Source organism: Peromyscus maniculatus, chromosome 16, assembly GCF_049852395.1.
Source record: "Peromyscus maniculatus bairdii isolate BWxNUB_F1_BW_parent chromosome 16, HU_Pman_BW_mat_3.1, whole genome shotgun sequence".
Taxonomy (NCBI): domain Eukaryota; kingdom Metazoa; phylum Chordata; class Mammalia; order Rodentia; family Cricetidae; genus Peromyscus; species Peromyscus maniculatus.
The window spans coordinates 48076954-48100540 of record NC_134867.1 but is presented as its reverse complement, the minus strand read 5'-3'; the positions used below and the strand labels follow the sequence as shown (position 1 = coordinate 48100540).

At 40.4% G+C, this 23587-nt stretch overlaps 1 protein-coding gene across 4 annotated transcripts in view; it reads right to left on the bottom strand.

Moving 5' to 3' along the window:
- Grm1 (glutamate metabotropic receptor 1) overlaps positions 1-23587 on the bottom strand; it is a 364203-nt gene that overhangs the window by 230506 nt on the left and 110110 nt on the right. For all 4 annotated transcript variants that reach the window (XM_006984436.4, XM_016002929.3, XM_016002930.3 and 1 more), the window contains one exon: positions 13529-13778. In XM_006984436.4, the coding sequence (XP_006984498.1) occupies positions 13529-13778 (250 nt within the window). The remainder of the gene's footprint in view (positions 1-13528; positions 13779-23587) is intronic.

Sequence of the window (23587 nt, the reverse complement as noted above, 5' to 3'; positions counted from 1 at the left end):
AGGGAAGATGCAGACTAAAGCTGAGTGTTTATGAAAGAAAAAAAAACCCTATTGAGTCCAGCCAGCAACAGGTGACAATGCTTATGGGTCACATGTGCCAGTATGATATACACTAGGTACTTAAAAATCGGTTATCTCTATAAAACCATCACTTTCAATAGCCCTAATTGGGGAGGTGCCAAGCTGATTTCACCTTGTAGAAAGGTGACTTGCCAAGGTGTCAGCAGCAAATGGAGAAGATGGGACCAGAATCATAACATTTATGACTATTGTGGCTGCTAGTCAAAATAATTCTGTTAGAATAATTCTTATGTAATTCAAAAATAACATAATTGAAAAATGTAATCATCTCTTCTTAGAGCTTATTGAGTCAACTAATTAGGTTGATATATAATAGATACAGTTTCATTGTTACATAGAAAATTTGAAAGAATTACAGTATTTAATTTAACTTAAATGGAAACTTGCAGAATAGAGATGTTCCTTCTAGAGAAGATGGAGCATTTAGCAAACACACACACAAATACCCTATATTTATCATGTTTTTATCTAGTCTAACTTTCAAAAATTACTTTCATGATATGAGCAATATTTAACATATTTTAAGCTTCCTTTGTAAGTGAAGGTAGGAATTAGAGATTTCCTAAAGCTACAGTGATTTTACAACCTAAATGTTTGAATAAAAGAGAATATGACCATTGTACTTTCAAAATTTGATGGGATCAATACTCTTTCATTAACAGGAAAGACCTTAGTACTTTCTTAGCCAACTAAGGGAATGATTTTATCTGTATATAAAGAACTGAAATTTTCACTTGGTGATTTTTTTTTCAAAACAGAAATTATATGAAAGATCAGAAGATATTTTGAATTCAGGACTTGAATTCTGAAATTGTAATTATGTGTATTATAGTCTTCACTTTTACAATTTATCATTTTGAAAGAAAACTTAAGTCAACTCAATCTATACAAAGTAAAACACTCCTGTTTTGAACATATTTTCCTGAGGTCCTATGGTACTATAATAAATGCAGTAAAGAAACACCCATATTGGTAAATTCAGACCAACAATGACAAGTTTTGCGGAGTCTGTATGACTAGATGGTGTTAGAGAAAATAGAAAACTGTAATGTGTATCTACTGAAGCCAGGAAACTCATATGACAATGCTTGCTAAGGGTACCAACGGCCTACAAAATGGTGTCACTTTGAAAGTTTCATTCTGATACTGGCTTTAATATCATTAGCATAACAGCTTAAAAAGCTAAAATGATTAAAAGGTAAATTCACGTATCTGGAAAATGTTAACTACATCTATAAGCATAGATGCTGCTGCAATGCAAACCATGACATCACAGCTACATCTTGCTAAGCCTCCCTTCCTTGTGCTGTCTTGAATCTCTGGACATGAAGACTTATTCTGAAGAGCAAAACCTGGAGAAAGCAAGAGGATATCACTTGCAGAAGTAGATTAGAAAAAGGCATGACTTTCCCCACTCCCTTGGTCAAACGTAATGTAAGTGACACCACAGAAGGAGCTATGTGACAAGAAGCTAAGAACTCTGGCAAAAGGTAGCAAGAACCTGAGATGTAGCAATGGCCCAGTGAGTGAGTTTAGAAGTGAACTGTCCCCAAGCCAAGCCTTACAGAAGGCTGTGGATAGATGAAAACTATTTGCATTTCCTAAGTCCTTCTTTACAGAATGTCAGGCTCAGCAAAGGCCTTCATCTCTTTGCAGAAAGGCTTAGGGATGGAAGTACAAACAGTCCAGATCGGATGATTAGAACCATAACTAATGAGCTCTTGGTTATCTTTCAGAAGTTACAAGCTTCATTAAGTGACTTTAGAGCAACCAATGTCATTTTTTTTCCAAATGGATTTAATGACCAAAATCGTTCATTGACTTAATAATTTTCAATATTCCCCTTTAGAAAACATGATAGCAAGCAACTCCTCTATATTTCTTTCCTGAAACAAAGTTTGGCAATTACAGCTTCCTTGCACTTTTTAAGCTAGGTTTGCGATCCCAGTAGACAATGACGAGTGAATTTTAATAACTATTCAATGTGCTATATTTGGTGAGCATAGAAGGAAAATATGTTTCCTTATTAGAAAAAAAATCAAACCCAGGAACCTTTTAGATCATACTACCTACTTATTATTAGTGTTTCCACAAATTCTTGAAGCTGCACCTATATTTGGGGCACAGATAGATTGCCTAGGTAACTTCTAGTGAATATGCCCCTGTAAAGGGAAAATGAGTACTAAGGAGAAAAAAAAAACATAAAAATGACAAAGCTGGCCAAAATCCATGCAGCCTGTTTTGTGTTGGCCAACTATTCTTGGGCATGGGCCCTGCTCTGGAATGTGGTTGATATGTCCTGAGTCACTCCATTGGAGAAAACTGGTGGGTTTTTTTTTTCTTTCTTCCCCAGTAGGTCTCAATTACTGACAACTTCTTGGTTAGGGGTAGTAGGTCTTTGTATCCACTTTCCCCTCTCAGAGCTCCTATTTTGTCTGTTATAAACCTATGAAGGTCCTGTGCATGCTGTCATGGTCTTTGTGAGATCATATATGTATCAATCGCCTTGTGTCCAGAAGATACTGTTTTCTTGGAGTCATCCACTATCTCTGGATCTTACAGTCTTTCCTCATACTCTCCTCTTCCTCTTCAGCATAGATCCTTGAACTTTGAAAGGAGGAGCTTGATAAAGACATTCCAGTTAGGGTGTAGTGTTCCAAAGTCTTTCAGTCTCTGCACATTATCCAGTTGTGGGTCTCTTTGTTAATTAGCACCCACAGCAGAAGCTTCTCTGGCAAGGGCTGAGTAATACCCTGTGCTCTATGGGTATAGTAATATGTCAACAGGAGGAATTATTTTACTACTATGGAATCCACGGTGGAATTTTTATGTGCATTTTTTGTTTTGTTTTAGTTTGGGTTGTTGTTGTCTTGATGATTTTTTTTCTTTTACTTTTAAGTTCTTTTGGATTTGGTGGGGGTAGTATCTTTTCTGGTTTTGATCTTTTTTGAGAGAGAGGAAGAGAAAGAGAACATGAAGTTGGGTGGGGAGGGAGGTGAAGAAGGAGGTGGGGAGGATAGAGAGGTAGGGAGGATATGGGAGGAATTGGGGAAAGGGAAAAAATATGACTAAAATATATTATATAAAAATTTTAAGTGCATTTTTAAATGATTTTTAAAAGTGGACTCTATAAGGCATGCTTTTTTATGGCACAATGTCTCAAAAAATAATATGTAAAAAACGCAACTTATTGCTAAGAGATGCCAGATAAAAACAAAGGATCCTGGGCCAGGAAGACAGCTCAGTTGGAGTGCTTTCCTAACATGCTCAGGGCTCTGGGTTAGGTTCAAACACTGCACAACATAGGCATGTTGGCTCACACCTGTCATCCCAGCACACAGGTGGGAAGAGGAGGGTCAGAACAGCGAAAATGAGGTCAACCTTGACTATATGAGATCAAAAGGGAAGGAGAGAGGAGGGAGGGAGGGGAAAGGCAGGCGGAAAAGCAGAGAGGAAGGATGGCTCTACATCTGATAAACATGGAATAAACCTGATGCTGTAATTCCAAGAAGAACTCTGGGCAAATGTATCAGGGGGGAAAGGCACAATTTCTTGTGTAATTGGCAGCCTTCCCAGCAAGAAAACCATGGCTGTCTCTCCTTTCTAGAATAGTAAGAGCAATGATTCTTAACTGTTTCACTGTTCATCAAAATTAGTTTATCCTCAAATATTGGAGTTGCCAATAGCCAAGGGTTTCCAGCATAAAGAATTTTCCTACAAGAACATCCCTCCCTGAACAAGCCACCACTGAAGCCCATGTAAATGGTCACCCCATGAAGCCCTCGTTATTGTGGATCCCGGAAAGCATAGCTGGTTCTCTTTTTTAAATCCAGCCCTCCCTCTTGCATTAATGACCCAGTATTCCCCACCGATTCATTAGACAGTGTTTTTCCAAAAACTATCAAACATATGAAGTGCTACACACACACACACACACACACACACACACACACACAAGTTTAAATATTATCACCCCAAATACAATGTAGTAAATCAATTCTAGAAATACAGTGAAAACCTTAATTAATTGCAAACTATTAACCCATCTTCTGGACTCAAGTGTTACCCTTGTAGAAATTCCACACCCTGAACCCTTCCACACCAGGTACCATTGTTATAAGTATGACCTTAATCAACACATCTGATCTCACACAATTTCAATTTTTTCCTGTCTTATTCATCCTTCTTCAACCTACCATCTCTCTAGTCTCTCTCATTTTTCCACCAAATGTTTCCTTATCATTGCTTTTCTTTCTGGCAATCTGCTCCCCACACTCTTTCTGGCTTTCTCCTCAGATCAATGAGCAGGCAAAGATATCCATTCACTCCTCACTGAAACGAGTAAACACACTAATTTACACAACAGAGGGGGGCTTAAGGTGGCAGATAGAATCAAAGCTTATGATAAACTGGCCTTACATTACAGAGATGGTCCTGCATTATCTAGATGGGTCCAAAGTAAATACAAAAGTCATTTACAATAGTAGAGAATCAGGCTGAAGAACTGAGGAGGTGGCACTGTGAGATAAAATCATTCAATTCTGTTGGCCTGGGAAGACGAAGACTAGAATAAGTCATGGGATGTGAGCAGACATTAGAAATAGGGACAGACCTGCTAATACTTTAAGTTTAAGCCATTGATCTACATCAGACTTCTGACATTACAGTTTAATATTAAAGTTCTGTCTCATCTATATCATGGAACAATCACAAATATGAAAATGCATGCATATATATATATATATATATATATATATATATATATATATATATATATATATATAAAATAAGCCAAATGGTCCATGTGACCACCTAGGGATGGTCTCTAGGCTACACAGTAGAGAAAGGGAAGGGCAAGGGCAGAAAACAGCTAATGATAGAAGATTGCTAGATAGGTAAATAGATCGATTACATTACAGGTAAATTATAGAAAGATTGGTGATAGATTAATTGTGGGTTTTTTGGGTTTTTTTTTGTTTTGTTTTTTTTTGGTTTTTCAAGACAGGGTTTCTCTGTTTAGCTTTGCGCCTTTCCTGGGACTCACTTGGTAGTCCAGGCTGGCCTCGAACTCACAGAGATCAGCCTGCCTCTGCCTCCCGAGTGCTGGGATTAAAGGCATGCGCCACCACGCCCGGCTAGATTAATCGTTTTAATGAAGCACTATTTGACAGAGGTAAAATAGCCCTTTCTGTACCAATTAATCATTAAAAAACCCTCACTCTTATCTCACAGCATAAAAACATTAACTCCTAATGAATCACAGCTAATATGAAATTAAAAATTACAAAACTGCTTAAAATGCCTATGGCCTTGGAGCAGATGGACAGAGTGTGAACCACCAAAGAAGAATCTGGCAGCTATGCTTTGTCAACATTAGATTTCATCTTCCAAGCCACCACTAAGAAAATCAAAGTTTCAGACACAGGAGAAAAGAAAACTTTGCTAAGTATATTTATGAACATGATTTCTGCTCAGAAGTGACCAAGAACTTCCACAACACCGCAATAAGAAGACAAGCTAACTGACAAAGAAATGGACCCAGCTGTACACAAGGGATTTCACCCACAAATGTATTCAAATGGCAAATAAGTACATAAAAGTGTTCATACTATTAGTCATTAGGAAAATGCAAATTAAAACCACAGAGATGCCACTGCACACCCACTGGAACAGCTAAATGTGAAACGGCTGACAATCCTATTTTGGTGAAGCTGTGCAGGATTTAGAGTTCTCATACACTGCTGTTAGGATTGCAATCTTTCAGCCACTCTGGAGAACAGCTAGGTGGTCTGTTATAAAGTAACTTCTAAAGTGAAAAGCATCATACATTTATGACCCATAAGCTCTTCTCTAGATATGTCTGAAGAAGAGTTAAAGTGAGAAGACCACAAAAGAGTTGACCATAAATGTTCATTATTTAGAACAGATAGTTTATATTGAGACAATATAAATTCCTGTCAGTTGGCAAGTATATATATAATACATATATACACACACACATATATATATGCAAATGAGCACATCCATGCCACTAGATTCTTACCTAGAAATAAAGAGGAAACTATCAGTGCAATTTTATCTGAATAGTGTTTTGATAATTAAGAGTCTGTGATGAATACAGAGATTCATGCCTGCTTGGGATGCTTAGACACTTATACCATCCCCACTAATGTCCACTGACCATTATAGAGAAGGAAGCAGGAAGAATGTAAGAGCCAGAAGATAGTGAGAAAAGATACAAAAAATGCTATCTTTAGGACAAGACACAGCTATTGCAACCATGATCTCACAGTAGCTATGGTTGCCTGTACTAGGCCTACACAAACTGGGCCTGTCAAAAGCCAACATGGATCAGGGAGGTGTTAATGGGTCCCTACCTATCCTGGTTGAGCTATTGCTACTAATGGATTTGTGAGGAGGGGCCATCACAGCCTTCAGTTGTGTACAAAATTATGAGCCTACAAAACTCCAGTGGATAGCTCCAAGTCTGTGGCCAGACAGTAAACTCAGTGGGTCACAAAACAAAACAAAAGGCGTGATTATAGGAAAGGAATAACAGGGGTGAGAGGAGACAAGAGAAAGTGGGGTGAAGTAAACAGAATATACTGTGTACGTGGATGAAACTGCGACAGAATAAATGTAATCAATAAGAAAATAGATACTATAATGGTCACCACAGTTGGAGCCATTACTTTCTATGGTAACTTTAAAACAGAAAGAAAGAAGCAGAGGCACAAAAGACTACATTCAGTATGGTTTCCCAATGGCAGGAACCTACAGTTGTCTTTTTTCTGGGAGTATGCAGAAACAGGTATTGGCTTCTTCAAAAGTACGGTTCCATAGATAAATAGGTGTATGCAGAAACAGAGGTACTGTGGTAGAAAAATAAAATGAGTTTTGAAAGACTTTACAAGCCCCTTTGTTGAATCATCATCTAAATAGTTAATACTAGAAAAGAAATGCAAAAGATTCAGAGAAATAGTATAATCAGAAATGTAAAATAATTTTCTCATGTGATATGGTTACTTTAGCTTGTTTTTTCCAAAGGAGGTAAATCTAAAAATAAAATGGGTGTCAGGAAGAGGAGGCAATCAGAAAGGAAATTAAAGGCTGATGTCAATTCCACTTAAACAAAGCAAACCTAGTCTGACTGATAGTGTAAGTTACCATGTACAATCACAGAAGCTGGTGTCTTGATGCTAATGTCCAAATCTAGACTGTTTTTCTCTGTATCATTTAAAAATTAATCTAAATTCTCCATGCAGCCATATGCAGGTAAGATTCACACCCTCTTATCACATGGCTGTGATAGTTAAGTGATCTAATATGCACAGTGTATGTAGAATTCCTGGCAGGCAGTACATTCCAAACATATCCACATTATTGTCATCATTAAAATAATCACTGTAGATATGGTGAGCATAATTCTAAGAACTGTCTTAAAATAATAATTTAGTACAGTCAAGAAGACATTATTCTTCTGCAGGATGATTACTATGACCAAACTTAGTTAGCTTACATGGTGGAGATGCCATGTCTGTTGGTCCAAAGTCATAGTCCCCTGCAAACCTGCATGCTAGATCCAGGACCACAGATGAAAACTCTAAGCTCATTCAATGAGTTCTGGGTTTAGCAAGGTAACTGGTGAGACACTGTAGATTGAACAACCCCAATTCATGACTAAGATTAGATAAAATGAATCCATAAATACATTCCTATTGATCATATCTTCATCATACTATCATTATAAATTCTAAGACTATATAAATGCCTAAAGAGGATCTAGAGCCAAACCTTTCATTTTTGCAGTGATAAAAATGGTCTCAGGAGTGAATCACTGAGTAACTAAGGCCACAAGAGTACTTCATGGCAGACCCATTACTCTGGGCCCGTGGTTTGTTTTGTTCTGTTTTTCCATTATCTCACGTTCTTTTGTTATAGCATATTTTATTAACTTCAAAAAAATCCCTTTTAAAGTTCTGTTTTTTGCAGCATAGTTTATTTTTCCATTATAGACAGTTCCCAAATGTGTGATAGTTTGACTTTTAATTTTCTTTTTTATTCTCTAAGCTGAAACAGTGATACATTCAGTAGAAATTGTATCTTGCCACCAAATGAAGCATCAAGTACTGGGATTGCATTACATCTAATTGAGTGGTAGGCCAAGGGGGCCCCATGGGAACCCCCAAACAACCCAGTCTATTGCCAAGACCATAGGTTGCTCTCCACAAATTGGCAGCCACGTCCCATGACTGAAGACAACACCTACACAACTCACTGAACATGGAGAAGTAGCACTGGTGTCTACATAGACTTAGACTTCACCCCTATGTTCTAGTGTGTTTGGTATAGAAAGATGCTCTGCTCACTACCAAAGGAGAAGTGTAAGCATCAACTCAGCCACAAATCCTTTCACCTACAATGCTGTCCTGTCTACAAGATATGCTAGAGCAATGGTGGCACAAAGCTTGTGGGAGTAACCAACCAATGTCTGATTTGACTTAAGGACCACTACACAAGATGGAACCCGTACCCAACACTGCTAAGGTGACCAAGAACCTGAGAATAGATAGCCCAGGGGTCTAGAATAAAACCAAATATTACTATTATTTTTTAAAAAAAAAAAACAGAAACAAACTGACTCGTAATGATATTCTGATATACTGATAGATCAATGTCTTGCTCAGCCATCATCAGGGAAGCTTCCTCCTGCAGCAGCATGTGGGAACAAATTCAATCCACAGTCAGACATTATACAGAATGTTAGAGACCTTGAAACACTCAGCCCTAAATGGGATGTCTCCATCAAATTCCTACCCTCAAGGACTCAGGGAACCCAGTGGAAAAAGAGGCAGAAATAGTGTAAAAACCAGAGGGGATGAAAGACACAAAGAAAACAATCAACATGATCAGAACTCATATGAACTCACAGAGATCAAGGGAGCATGTACATGGCCTGCATGGATCTGCACCAGGTCCTTTGCGTATATATTATGGCTTCCAGTTTAGTGGGTTTTTTTCACTATTAAGGTTTATTTGGTGTTTTCATTGGCACAACACTTGAGTAGTTGGCTGTATCATACATATACAGATCTTATTTTTTACATAATATTTCAGTGTACACTACAGAGACATAATACATGGAATAATAATATCCTTTAGAACAGTTATGCACAAGAAATGCATAGATTTTATGGAATTTCTGAGTGTGTGAATAAGTGGTTCTCTGTTACTTCTGCCTTCTCTTAGACTCTTTTCCTTCTGTTTGTTTTGATCATTCTGATGGGCTAGTTTTTGTTTTATCTTATTTTATTTTATTATTATCCCCTAGAAGCCCATTTGTTTTCTAATGAGAAACAGAAAAGGAGAAGATCCAGATGGGAGGAGAGAAAAGAATGACGTTGGAAGAAGAGAGGGAGGGAAAACCATAATGGAGATACATTATGTGGAAACAAAAACTATTTTCCATAAAAAAGAAACTATACTCTGAATTTGGAGTTTTGATCTTTTCCAAAGATAGTCATATTTGTATAATAATCTTCTCATGATGTCATAGCCACAGTTCCCAGTCAGACACATGGTAGGTATCAAGGGTACAACCAACAGTCCACAGCACACAGTCATTAAGCTATGGAGCTTGGTGTATGTGGTGGTGTGAGTGAGAACGGCTCCCATGGTTTCATATGTTTGAATGTTTGGTTCCCAGTCAGTGGAACTGTTTGGAAAGGATCAGGAGGTGTGGACTCACTGAAGGAGGTGTGTCGGTGGGGGTGGATTTTGAGGTTTCAAAAGCCTACAGCATTCTCAGTGTCTTTCTTTCTTCCTCTCTCTCCTTAATGCTTGTGTATCAGGTGTAAGCTCTCAGCTACTATTCTAGGGCCATGTCTAACTACCTAATGCAGTTCTCCCCACCATGATGATCATGGACTCTATTCCACTCTCTAGAACTGATACCCCCAGTTAATTGCTTTCTTTTTTAAGTCTCCTTGGTCCTGGTGTCTCCAGAGAAGTGAAAAAGTAACTAAGACAGTTTATTTAATGGAGTCCAGGTTTAGAGATTTTTCAGTTCATAATTGCTTACTAAGATCTAAGTCCATTGTTGGGTTATAGATCATCTGCCTAAAGACTTGACCACAGTGATAGGATTGGGGATTTTTGTATGGACTTTGTTATGAAAGATGCTACAATGCATTTTAAGGTATTGTTCATGAGATGTGAAGACCAGCATCACTTGACTTAAATTTTTCAGATCGTTCTAAGAACAGCAGGCTAAAAGTGGGGAGGCAATTGAGTGCAATTGTGCTAATCCCAGGGAAGGAGGACCACACCTTAGAGGACGATGGTAGTAGCAGAAATCCTGAAATAACATGACTTGATGGTAGTGACGGCAAGTATTCCTAATACACTGTGAAGTATGAAGGGAAATGAGAGCCATGGAAAGGGGGGCATGTAGATCTTCATTCATGAAATTCTACTCATTTATAATAAAACAGCTTCTACTGCAATCTACACTAAGACCTATTTTTCTTTCCCTCTATAAAAAGGGGCCCATTGCCACCTATACAATGCCCTCTTGTGAGCCATGTCAGAGGAAAGAAAATGAACTCTATAAAGAATGGCTCCTGACCTTGTGTCCTGAGAGGAGGCTGTATCTTTCAGCATTGCTAACTAGAAGTCACTGATACCACTCTGGACATGTCTGCTGATTAGGGAGCTGATCTCACTCAGTGTCCACTGGCAGCACTCAGGACAGAACTCATCCACTGAAAGAACAACTGGCCACCTGAAGGGAAGGCTAACCCTAAGGATGCATATGAGTGTAGTCAATGTTGCCCCATGGTCAGTTCCCAGTAGACTCATAGCTGGATCTTAAAGGAGTATTATGAACAAAAAACTATAAGATATGGTTTGTTTCAAAAACTTCTAAGAGACAGAAATAAAAGCCAACACCAGCTTGATAGACCATCATGGAAGGCAGCCTAGAGAGGAAAAGACACTTTCCCTCATTTTGGCAGAATGTGGTATAGTTTTGGCACATCAAAGAATGCATGTCTCAATCGTAGTAACCATTGGTACAAGAAACAGTGTTCTTAAGAATGTGGGTGTTCACCAGGTGGTGGTGGCAAATACCTTTAATACCAGCACTCGGGAGGCAGAGGCAGATCTCTGTGAGTTCGAGGCCAGCCTGGGCTACCAAGTGAGTTCCAGGAAAAGCTCCAAAGCTACACAGAGAAAACCCTGTCTCGAAAAACAAAAAAAAAAAAAAAAAAAAAAAGAATCTGGGTGCTCGTTTTGACAATAGTTCCTAGGGGTGTGACAATAGAACCCCATGGGGCAGGGGCAGGCAGACAATAAGAGGAATGAAAGAAGTACAGGGACAAGTGGCTGATCTCTTCGGGAGTGCACACGAGACCCTCGGAATTGCTTACATAAGCCCAGTGTCCTTATTAGCAGACAAACTAGAGCCACAAAGGCTTAAGGTGTCATTTCATCACCTTCCCCAGTTTTTAAACCACAGTGACAGAACGGATTCACACTGCAGTGAGAGCGCCGCTTCTGATCATCCTCCTTCATAAGCAGTGAGTCTGCACACCCCAAAGTTCACGTCTGCCACATCTGTTCAAGATTCCTTAAACTAGGGTAGATCACTCCCAAGATATTAAAGAGACCTGAGTGTCATTGCTTTTGAAATGATAAACATCAGACTTTTAAAAGTAAACATTCTTTATATATATGGAAAAAAAACAGTAATAAGCATTTTATAGAAGTAATTGAAGAGTGACTATCTGGATACCATCTGCCCTAGTGCTTATATTAAGAACAGCGTTCTGAGTAACACTTCAACAGTGCTGCTTACATCCTTTCCCTCCTAAGAGAGACAGGAATCTTCTTCAAATGCATCTCCTTAAAGGGGCTGCCTTTTTATGAATATTTTAAGTGGTTTAAAACCCCAGGTTCATGCTGAAGAAGCCAAGGTGATCACCATGAGTACATGCGTGCCAATCTTACCCAAACTCAGTAATTCCTGGAATTTGAATCACAGTATAACCTAGCCACCATACCTCTCCATTCCTGGAGTGTCTCCATGTCTCCTCATTTGTTGGTTTGTATTTTTATCCTACCTGTTTCTCAAAAGCCAGTGAGGTGTCTCGGGCTGCTAATTCCAGATAGTGGTGAGAGGAGACTGTAGTGGGTAGCCATTCCAGCTTTGATCTAGAAGTTCCCCCATTGAGGCTTCAGCAACTGTCATGCCTACAAGGCGGGGCCAAGGGAGGCACCTGGAGACCCGAGATCTGGATGGGCCAGCACTCTCTCTGTTCCTGGACCCTTGATGGTGGAGGTTGACCGAGCAGAGCTCCAGAGAACACCGCTGGACTTTGAAACACCTTCTCCAGACCCCACGACCTACCCCTCCCTTTTTTGTAAGTTACCCACTAAATAAATCTTCCTTTTAACTATGTGGAGTGGCCTTAATAATTTCACCAATAGTGGACTTTGTAATCATCACCACAGCCACGAGGCAGGAAAAGAGTGTCCTCTGAGGACATGATAATGCTGCTGTTACCGTTTCACAACTTCCAAGAGAAAGGGCCAGCAATTAAGGTCATTCTGCAGAAGCAGCATGATTATACCCCATCCAGTGTAGGAGAAAGAGGGGGCACCAAAATCTGGAAGAGTGTGAGGGTACTGTAGATAGGTGCACCTTTGCTGCGGTGGAATCAGTAGGAAACACAGGAGTTCATTCATGCAATATTAAGAAAATAACTAAGTAAGCAAGGAATCTGTGGTCAAAAGCCCTAAGGTGGGGGGAAAGGAAGAGGAGGCTGGAGATGGGTACTCACACACGTCCACATCCTCCAGAAAGAGAAAAGAAATGAACCCATCACAAGACATCTGCAGAAATCACACTGGAACATCATCAAATAGTCTTCACACACATGCACACACACACACACACACACACACACACACACACACACACACACACAGTATGACAAGGGATTATATCATCATAAAGCCCTACTGTGTGTCTTCAGGTTCATTTAGCCAGTTCTTTAAATTTCAACTTTTAATATCTATGTCCCATTCCTGTTGCCTCCCTGTACTCACCAGTACTGTTCATGGTATCATTTGTTCCGGATCTGGAGGAAGTCAACGCAAAGGACTCTTTGCCAGGGTGAGGAGACATTCTGGCAAACAACTTCCTGTCTCTAAAAGAATCTCATCAGCTTGTTATCAGCCTTGCTGCTAGGCACGCCTTGCTCTATGCAGGACACACCAGTAGGTCTGCTCTGCATGAGAAGGGACACAAGTGCTCAGTAGGGCACTGCATGTGCCCCTTATCTTGAGTCAAGAAGTTTGGTTTTGTATAAAGAATTCATGTATGTGCTAGCTATTTGAGGAGAAAGGAAGGGGGAGAGGGAAAGAGAAAGAGATTGAGATTTACCTTCCAATGAGTGAGAACTCGCCCACGACACCCAGGCGTCGCATGGCACTCAGGAGTCCCCGCACTGTCATGCCCTCGCAGAAGCAGACCACAACTCTGGCCTTGGGAAGCCGCTCCCGGAGCTTGCGCAGGAGCCGATCAAAGCTCTTCTCGCCTGCATTGCTGTAGATTTTGTCAGAGTGTGCAATGCAGAGGCCTTCCTGGGCAGCTAGCTCTTTGAAAGCGTCCATTCCACTCTCGCCGTAATTCCCTGTTCAGAAACAATCAGATGTTCAAGACCTCAGTGTCAGCCATACTCTTGATAACCCGAATGAGAGTTTGTGGTCTGGAGGTGGCGCATGCATGGGGGGGGGGGGGGGGCGGGCGGAGTTAAGGGCTGAGGGCGGGGTATTGCCCAATAACTTAACTGCGGTCGAGAAGAGACCTTGTTGGAGTAGAAAGAATCAGATATAGCCAACAACTCTATGAAAGTCAACAGAAATACGCGAGCTAGGCACCCACCCACAGTAGAACATCTTTTGTGAAATGAAGGATTGCTGCCCTATTTTACAGCCCTGATAAATAATGCCTGTCCCATATTTTAACCATGTGGGACAGTTGAGTTTATTGGAATATGGGGGGGTCAACTGACTTCATCTGGATTCCAACTGAAGACACTGACACTGAGACTACTTAAGAAGCTCTGCAGAATCTTTGAACCATGCATTCTACCCCCACCTGATCAACTGGGTTCCTCACTTCAGATTTCAACAAGAACACAGAAGGAAAGTTAATAATTAATCCAACTGCTGACTGCAATGTCTGCAAATCTTTCCTCATTGACACTTATATCTCCTGTCATTCTTCCAAATGCAAGTCTTAAGTGCTCAGGGACAAAGTCAACCCCTGCCCAAGGTCAACGGCTCCCGTCACTTCCTGTCTGTTGTAATATTTTCCACTGTGACTCTTCTCGTTTTCTTGAATAATGGATTTCTTTCTTCTAATATGTCAACTAAATGAAAGTAGTTCTTGGATTAACTGCCTCACCTAAGTTATTATCCCATCCAGTACTCCAGCTCCCTGCAGAAACAGCTGCTTAGATCAATGGATCTGCTTCTTAATCTCCCATTCTCTCCTTATTTACTGTGTTTTTTAATTAAATATTTTTTGCATTTTATTGGTATGTCAAAAGTTTGCACACATTTAATGTTTAGGCTTCATTAATTTAGACATACACATACCCACCATCTCAAAATTGTCTTTCGCCATTCTTTTGTTATTAACATTATTAATCACACCCTATTGTCGTAACCCACGATCTTCATTTTTTTGTTTTTATTTTTTAAAAGTATTTTTTTCATTTTATGTACCAATTCCAGTTTCCCCTTCCTCCCTCCTGCCCTCCACCTCCCCCCATCCCACTCCCCATCGACTCCTCAGAGAGGGTAAGCCTCCCTTGGGGAGTCAAGAAAATCTGGCATACTAAATTGAGGCGGGGCCAAGTTCCTCCCCACTGTGTCAAGGCTGAGCAAGGTATCCTACCTTAGGAAATGTGTTCCAAAAAGCCATTTCATGTACCCAGGATAAGTCCTGGTCCCACTGCTAGGGGCTCCCCAAACTGATCTGGCCACATCACTGTCACCCACATTCAGAGGGCCTAGTTCAGTCCCATGCATGTTCCCCACTAGAGTCCATGAGTTCCCACCAACTTGGGTCAGTTGTCTCTGTGGTTTTCCCCAGCATGATCCTGACCTCACATGCTCCTGTGTTCCCTCCTCCCTCTCTTCAACTGAAGTCTAGGAGCTCAGACCACTGCTTGGCTGTGGATCTCTGCATCTGCTTCCATCAGTTACCGGATGTAGGCTCTATGATGACAGTTAGAGTATTCACTAATATGATTACAGGGGAAGGTAAGTTCAGGTACCCTCTCCATTACTGCTAGGGGCCTTAGACCTAGCAATACCACTATTGAGCAAATACCCAAAAGATGCTTCATCATACCACAAGGTCACTTGCTCAAGCATGTTCATGGCAACATTATTCATAATAGCCAGAAGCTGGAAACAACCTAGATGTCTCTCAACTGAAAAGTGGATAAGGAAAATGTGGTACATTTACACAATGGAGTATTACTCAAAGGCAAAAAAAAAAAAAAAATGACGTCATGAAATTTGTAGGCAGTTTCTATCTTTGAATTTGAGGTGTATTTCTTGTATGCAGCAGAAAGATGGGTCCTGCTTTTATATCCATCCTGTTAGCTTGTGTCTTTTTATAGGTGAATTAAGTCCATTGATATTAAGGGATATTAATGACCAGTGATTGTTCATTCCTGTTATTTTTTGGTGGTAGTGTGTGTATACTTCTCTTCTTTAGGGTTTACTGCTGTGGTGTTATCTATTGCCTGTATTTTTGTGGGTGTATCTGACTTCCTTAGGTTGGAATTTTCCTTCTAGTGCTTTCTGTAGGGCTGGGTTTGTGGCTAAGTATTGTTTAAAACTGGCTTTGTCTTGGAATGTCTTGTTCACTCCATCTATGATGATTGAAAGTTTTGCTGGATATATTAGTCTAGGCTGGCATCCATAGTCTCTTAGTGTCTGCATTACATCTGTCCAGGTCCTTCTGGCTTTCAAAGTCTCCTTTAGTGCATGAGCTGGCTTTTTGGAGCCTGGGGCCTATTCTGGGACACTTTGCTCAGCCTGGGTGAAGGGAGGAGGGGACTGGACCTGCCCGGACTGAATCTACCAGGCTGAACTGAATCCCCAGGGGGAGTCCTTGCCCTGGAGGAGATGGGAATGGGGGGGGGGTAAATTTGGGGGAGGGCTGGGCAGGGGAGAAGGGAGGACAAGGGAATCCATGGTTGATATGTAAAATTAAATTAAATCATAAAATTATAAAAGAAAGAAATTTGTAGGCAAATGGATGGAACTAGAAAAAAATCATCCGGAGTGAGATAACTCAGACCCAGAAAGACAAACACTGTATGTACTCACTCTTAAATGGATAGTAGATGTAAAGCAAAGGATAACCAGGCTTCAATACACAAACCCAGAGAAGCTATGCTCTTCATTTTAATCAGCAGCTTGCTGTACTCAGGGCCATACACCCCTTAAGGCCCTTCATATTCCTGGCCTTTGAGACACAGCACGATCTAATTCCATCATTATTAAAAGGTCACTCCTTGGTTCATTTCCTTAATTTTCCATCTCTGTTCATCCTCTGAATGTTGTCATGCTAAGGAGTCCATCATGGGAAACTCTCTCTTTGTTCACACTTCCACCCCAGACACTCCTTTCAGCTACGTGCCCTCAAATATTCTATGAATGAGACTTTTTAGTCATATATGTGTAACTTCAGGCTGAAAGGTCCTTTGTGGTAAAAGACTAGGACATTCATTTGTCTGCATATTCATTTATGAAGTTCTCAGGTCTAACAAATCAGAATAACTCCCTTTCCTTCTCTACTTTGCAAACATGCTTCTTCCAGATACCTTCTATTAGAAGTTCCAGCCTGTCCCCACCAAGTTTCTCAATAACAAAATATAGGCATTAGTCTGATATCTGTGTTTTCCTCCACATACAAAATCCATTTCTATAGCCCTTGTCTCCAGAACATTCTTAATGGAGTCTTTGCTCTGTTTCAGGCTCTTCTGTCCTAAACCATGTCTTAGGTCATGTTCCCTAAAAGAAGAAACTGAAATGAAGATTCTTCTTCATGGAATTGATGGAGGGCAAGAGGAGGAGAGATGTAGAGGAGGATAGGAGACAAGTGCTAATTAAGCAGGAAGCCTGTCTCAGCTAACAATTAGTCGCAAGCTGGTCCCACAGGAGATGATGTAGAACCTCATTCCACAGGTTCAGTCCCACCTCTGAGCAAGGAAATTCTTGTCAGTCTGTCAGTTCCAAAAGGGAATAAGTAATAGCTTAGATTAACAGATGTCTACTTAGGTTGTAATATCTAGATAAGAGATTGATCAATGAACTATAAAAAAAAAAAAAAAGGAATCAGGGAATCAGGGAGGGCCACCAAGAGTGTCCTCTTCACCAAGCACTATCAGCTCTTACCTAGACAACTGCCTTAGCCTCATGATTAGACTCTTTACTTCCACTCTTGTTCCTACTCATTCATTTCACACCTGGTGTCTGCTAAGGTGTGACTCACTGCAAAGCTCCAAATGCTTTCCAACGTGCTGAAAAGAAAAGAAAACCTCATCTGGACTACCAGGCTATCCCCAGGCTGATCCTTCCACCTTCTCCAACTCTGTCTCCTCCTTCTTTCCCTTCCTCACCTTCCTCACCACCAAGGCCACCTTTCTCTTCTTGGAATTCCCCAAATGCATCGCTTTTCTGCACTAGCCTGTTACTAGCATCTGAACAGACATTCTTCTAGCAGATCATCTTGTCAATCATACTTCAATATTCACTCAACCTTGTCTGAAAAGCCTTCTAATTAGTTTAAATTACCCTCTCAGTAAACTTTGGTCATGTTTGCTACTTCAGTCCCAATATCTATATCTGGTATTTGGTTTATATTTTGTTTTTCCAAAAGCATAAATTTCATGAGAGTATCTCCATATAACTTGTTCTGTGATGTGTGCTTAGTACTTAGAACAGTTTTATATACTTAAATTCACTACTGAGAATTTCACTCAAGATCATTTGTTATGACAGGCCAATTGAAAAATGGACAGGAAAATAAACAATTTAAAATAAACAGTCAGTGGGTAGAAAGTTTACAAAATCACTGGTGCTTGTTAACTATTAAAATGGTGCAATTTTTTATAATAAAGCAAACTGTTTTATCTATCAGAAAGCCCAAGATTACATTAATAATATTCAGTATTGTCAGGCAAGGTGATGCATGCCTTTAATCTTAGCATTCAGAAGGCAGAGATAAGTGGATCTCTGTGAGTTCAAGTCCAGCCTAATATATATAGCAAGTTCCAGGATAGCCAGGGCTGTAGAGTCTCCAAAAAAGCATCAACAACAAAATTAATGATAACAAAAATAATAATAATCAGAATTAGTAAAACATATATGTAGCAGGAATCTTAAAAGTTCTTATTAATAAAATCAAACCTAAGGCCAGTTATTGGGGTGAATGCTGAAAGATCAGAGAAGCAGAACAAGCCAAGCTACCTCACCTTACCAATTCCTCAGCTGATCCTGTTTCCTCAGACTGGATGCCTCTGAGTCCTCACCCAGAATGAATCTCAGCTGAACTGCTGCTCAAAAGCCTAAAAGCTTAACCAGCCAAATGCTTCTAGTTTCTGGTCTTCACACCTTATATATCATTCTGTTTTTGCCATCACTCCCTGGGATTGGGATTAAAGGCTCACTTCTTGGGATTAAAGGCATGTGTCACCATGCCTGGCTATTTCCAATGTGGCCTTGAACTCACAAAGATCCAGAGGGATTTCTACCTCTGAAATGCTAGGATTAAAGGTGTGAGTGCCACCATTTTCTAGCCTTTGTATCTAGTGGCTGTCCTGTCTCTGACCCCAGATAAATTTATTAGCATGCACAGTATTTTGGAGAACACAATACCACCACACATATATGCCTCCAGTCCAGGAGAATGTGATTACAAATATTTTCAGAGGCCAGGCAGCAATGGTGCACGCCTTTAATCCCAGCACTCAGGAGGCAGAACCAGGCAGATCTCTATGAGCTGGAGGCCAGCCTAGTCTACAGTGCAAGCTCCAGGACAAGCACCAAAACTACACAGAGAAACCCTGTCTGGAAAAACAATACAAAAAAATATTTTCAGAAAATTTGGCTGTATTTTTCAATAAAAATACGGTGTCAGATAAATATAGCAATTATTTAGTCAAACAACTATGAAATAATACATTCCAGAAAGAACTTGTAACCTGAATTCTAACATCTGTGAAAATGTCATAAGCATTGATTGCCCTGTATGTTTACAAAAAGCTTTCTTGTGTCCTTTTTCATAAGATTTTGTAATAAAATTATGTTTTTGCCCTTTGATAACTGTAATACCCTACCTAATCTAGTCTAGAGATGACCAAATTTAAGAATTAATACATCACGGGAACTTTAGGTTCCTGGACTGTGGAAACATGTCATAGCAAAACAAGAAGCACTGACTGGCTATAATGCAGAAAGCCAACAAGTGCCTTATTCATCTGTAAGAGAGGGCATGAGGAAGGAAGTGAGATGCCACTCTCAGTAAATACAGGCTTGAGAATCCTCAAGACTATGAATAGACTTAGCAAAAGTCACTGTCAGTCTGTCAGGAGATGGCATTACACGACAGATAACCTTACTGCTGAGTTGCCAACCCTTGGGCTGCAATCCCCCAAATTATTTTAGTCCTTCATCAAAACACACGCAAATCAAGTGACCAATGGTGTTCTTTGCATGAGAATAAGAAAGTGTTTGTGTTTCTAAATCTAGTGCCGGCCATGGACATGCTTAGTTCAAATCCCTCACTTTACAAATAGACTGAGACACCAAGCAGCAAAATTTCTCAATGGGCATGAAGCCTGCTTATGGAAGAACTGAATGGTTGTGGTGGTGGTTTGAATAAGCTAGCTCCTATAAGGCCCTATGTATTTGAATGCTTAGACACCAGTGAATGGAACTCCTTGATGGGATTAGAAGGGGTTAGGAGGTGTGTGGCCTTATTGGAAGAAGTGTATCATTGGGAGTGGGCTTTGAAGTTTCAAAAGCCCATGCAGGCTCAAGATGGTCTGTCTGTCTGTCTGTCTGTCCCCCTCCCCATCTTATAAACAGAATGTAGTTCTTAGCTACTTCTACACCATCTCTTCTATGCACTATGGTGCTCCCTGCCGCCATGTTTCCCACCATGATGATAATGGAGTAAGCCTTTGAAACTAAGCAAGCCCCAATTAAATGCTTTCATTTACAAGAGCTTCCTTCATCATGGTCTCTTCACAGCCATAGAACAGTGACTAAGACAGCTGTTAACCTGCCCTGACTCTTAGGCTCCTTTTTGTTGCTACACACACACACACACACACACACACACACACACACTTTTGCCTGTTTGGGGGACCTTTTTCCTCCTACAGTGTTGCTTCATCCAGCCTTGATATGAGGGTATGTGCCTGGTCTTCTTGTAACTTGTTTGGTTGCTATCCCTGGGAGGCCTGCTCTTTTCTGAAGGGAAATGGAGGAAAAGTGGATCTGGGAGAGGAGAAGTTGGGCGGGGCGGGGCGGGGGGGGGGGGGGGGGGGGTGCTGTGAGGAGAGGAGGGATCTGGGGAAACTGTGGTCAGAATGTAATATATGTGAGAAGAATAAATGAAAAAGAAAACAAAGAAGAATCCAGTCATACCCATTAGCCCATTGAGGATCGGATGCAAATGACGGGAAAAGGGTGACGAAAAATCCCCTCCCCTTGAGCATACACTGCCACTTTCAACTACGAGCAACTGCAGCAATGGCATGGGAAGGACAAGTGTGAACGTGCCGTGCAGATGCCAATGACTGAAGGTCAGGAAAACATGTAAAGTGTGCAACACGTGTTCTGAATCTTAAACTACAAGAGTGGTTACCCCAGAAGGGAAACTAGGTGAGTTACATCCCTGAGCTCTCTGCCAGGCCATGAACACGGCCAGACTGACTGTAGTACCCTCAGCCAGGGACTCCACCCTCTGCCTCCTTAAACCAACATTCCGCTCTCTGGCCTCCTCTTACCTTTCCAGGTATTGAAGAATGTGTTTAGATACTTCTTAGGATCTAGTCCTAGAGGAGTTGTGACTATGTGAAAATAATTTATACTAAAACACTTAAAAAGCAAAGAGTCTGTATAATTTTGAAAACTTGTGGCTACTAAAAGCTGTGTGTTTTGTTTTCATTCTACTAGTGAGTTTTTTCATTGACCTTTCAACTTAAAAGTGCCTATGTTCTGCCCTTTAAGGATCATGTAGTGGCTTATCCTTCAATCTGATATGTGCGGCTGTGTCTAGTGGTGCTGAACTAAACCACTAAGTATTAATTATCCACTGAAGCAAACCCATATAAGCGAAATGCCCCGTTTTACCAGTGCAGGCTTGGAGACTTAGGCATCTTAGGTAGTTTTCCCAGGACAACCTATTGGTGCATCTAAGCCTTAACACTTGAGAAGCTCTTGCTCATAACCACCCTTCTATGTGATTCCCTACACGAACTCACAATTAGCTATGGAAGCACAGCACAGGTGCACAAAATAGCACGAAGCTGAATATGCTATTTAAAAAAAAAAGAAAAGAAAAGAAAGAAAACTGCAACAGTAATAGATTTGGGGATGAATGAGTGGGAATAACTAGTGAAAACCTCCTGGGAAAGGGGTGGATGAAACTGGCCCTTATGAACATGGGCTGAGGAAGGGCTGGGATCCAAGGGGGATGGAAATGGATGTGAAGCCACAGGTGGCATTTCTAGAGGCAGTGAGGAGTCATTCTGGAGCAGGCGTTTCGTGGTAGTTTATAGAATGACGTTCTGTGACACTCTCTAGTGAGGCATCTGGCATAAGATTATAGCATAAAAAATGTGCTATGTGTTGCTGCAACATAACAGATTTTATGACAGACTTTGTTCCTGTTACAGTGTCATCTAAAACCTAGAGAGTAAGAGGCAAAGGGAAGAGTAGCCCATAAAATAGAAAATTCATGTCAGAAAGTGCTAGCCTCTATCTCAGCTACGTGACAAAAGAGTCAGAGTAAAAAAAAAAAAAAAAAAGACACGCTATAAACTAAACATCCAATCATCTGATAACAACACTTAGACTCAGTAAGAAATCCCTTATTATTGAATAACTAAAGAATTTTGAGGCAGTATGATTGGGCAATGTTATCTAGACAATAGCAACATGAGGAAAATTACTGACAATGGGCATAAACATTGGAACTATCCAAAGAAGGAAAAACCAATGGCTACATCTCACTGGATTGTCTAATGTACATATGATTTCAAAGCAGTCAGAAATTATAATATTGTGTGCCAATATTCTTAATGTTGTCCTTGTATAGACAAGAGCATCCACTTCTGCCACTTTAAAATACTTTTCTTGATATTCAAATACTATTTCTGTTGAAATGTTGTCATGGGGGGTGGTTGGAGAGATGACTCAGAGTTAAAGCCTTTGCTTTGCAAGCATAAAGGCTAGATTTCTGATCCCAAGAACCTTTGGAAATGCTGGGTAAACAGGAAACCCACCTGAAATTCCAGCCCCAGAAGGTGGAGATGGAATCCCCAGAGAAAGTTGGGCAGTTAAGACTAGCTTTATGGGCAAGCTCTGGGTTTGATTGACAGACCCTGACTCAAAGAATAAAGTAAACATGGTTGAGGATGACTTCCAACATCATTCTCCGGCCTCCACATACATGCATGTACATGTGCATGCATACCCACACATACAAACATGCTCACATACACACAAAAGAAAAATGACTAATCAATTTAATTAAAATGCTGTTATTTGTCCTTCTTAAACCTTGGTCGAACAACCATATTCACCATTGCTCATTTATACATCTACACATCAATTCTGGAAGGCAAACATGGAAGTATTTCTTCTACCTCCTACAGAAGGAAGGCTTTAACTTTGGAAGTAACACTACACTTACATTCTAGACATCCCTGTTTTACAGTCACAGGGCCTCCTGAGGGGACCTGCCTTTCTAGTTTAGTCTGTACATATAGTTCCAGTCCAGTCTTTGTCAACAGACAGCTTCTTGAGAAATACAAGGCAAATATGATAATGCCCCATTTAAAAAAAAAGAATTATAATAAGAAATTGATTTCACAGCATATTCTAGAAATCCACAGTTGAACATCCATTACTCTCAAGAAATTCTTCCTTCTAATCTAACTTTTATCCAATAGAAATCTAAATTCATTCTGTCCATATGTGTAGATATGCACTCTAGAAGTCACCATTTAGCTTTGTTGTCTCCCAGTAGAAACATGACCTCTGTTACTTCAACCTGACCTTGGAATTTGTTTGGTTCCCTAGCAAATATGATGGTTCCTTTGCCTCCATCCAAACACCTGCTGAGTCCTCCAATACATCAGCACCCTGGGTCTGGTCATCAGAGAGTGAGTCATCACCTGCC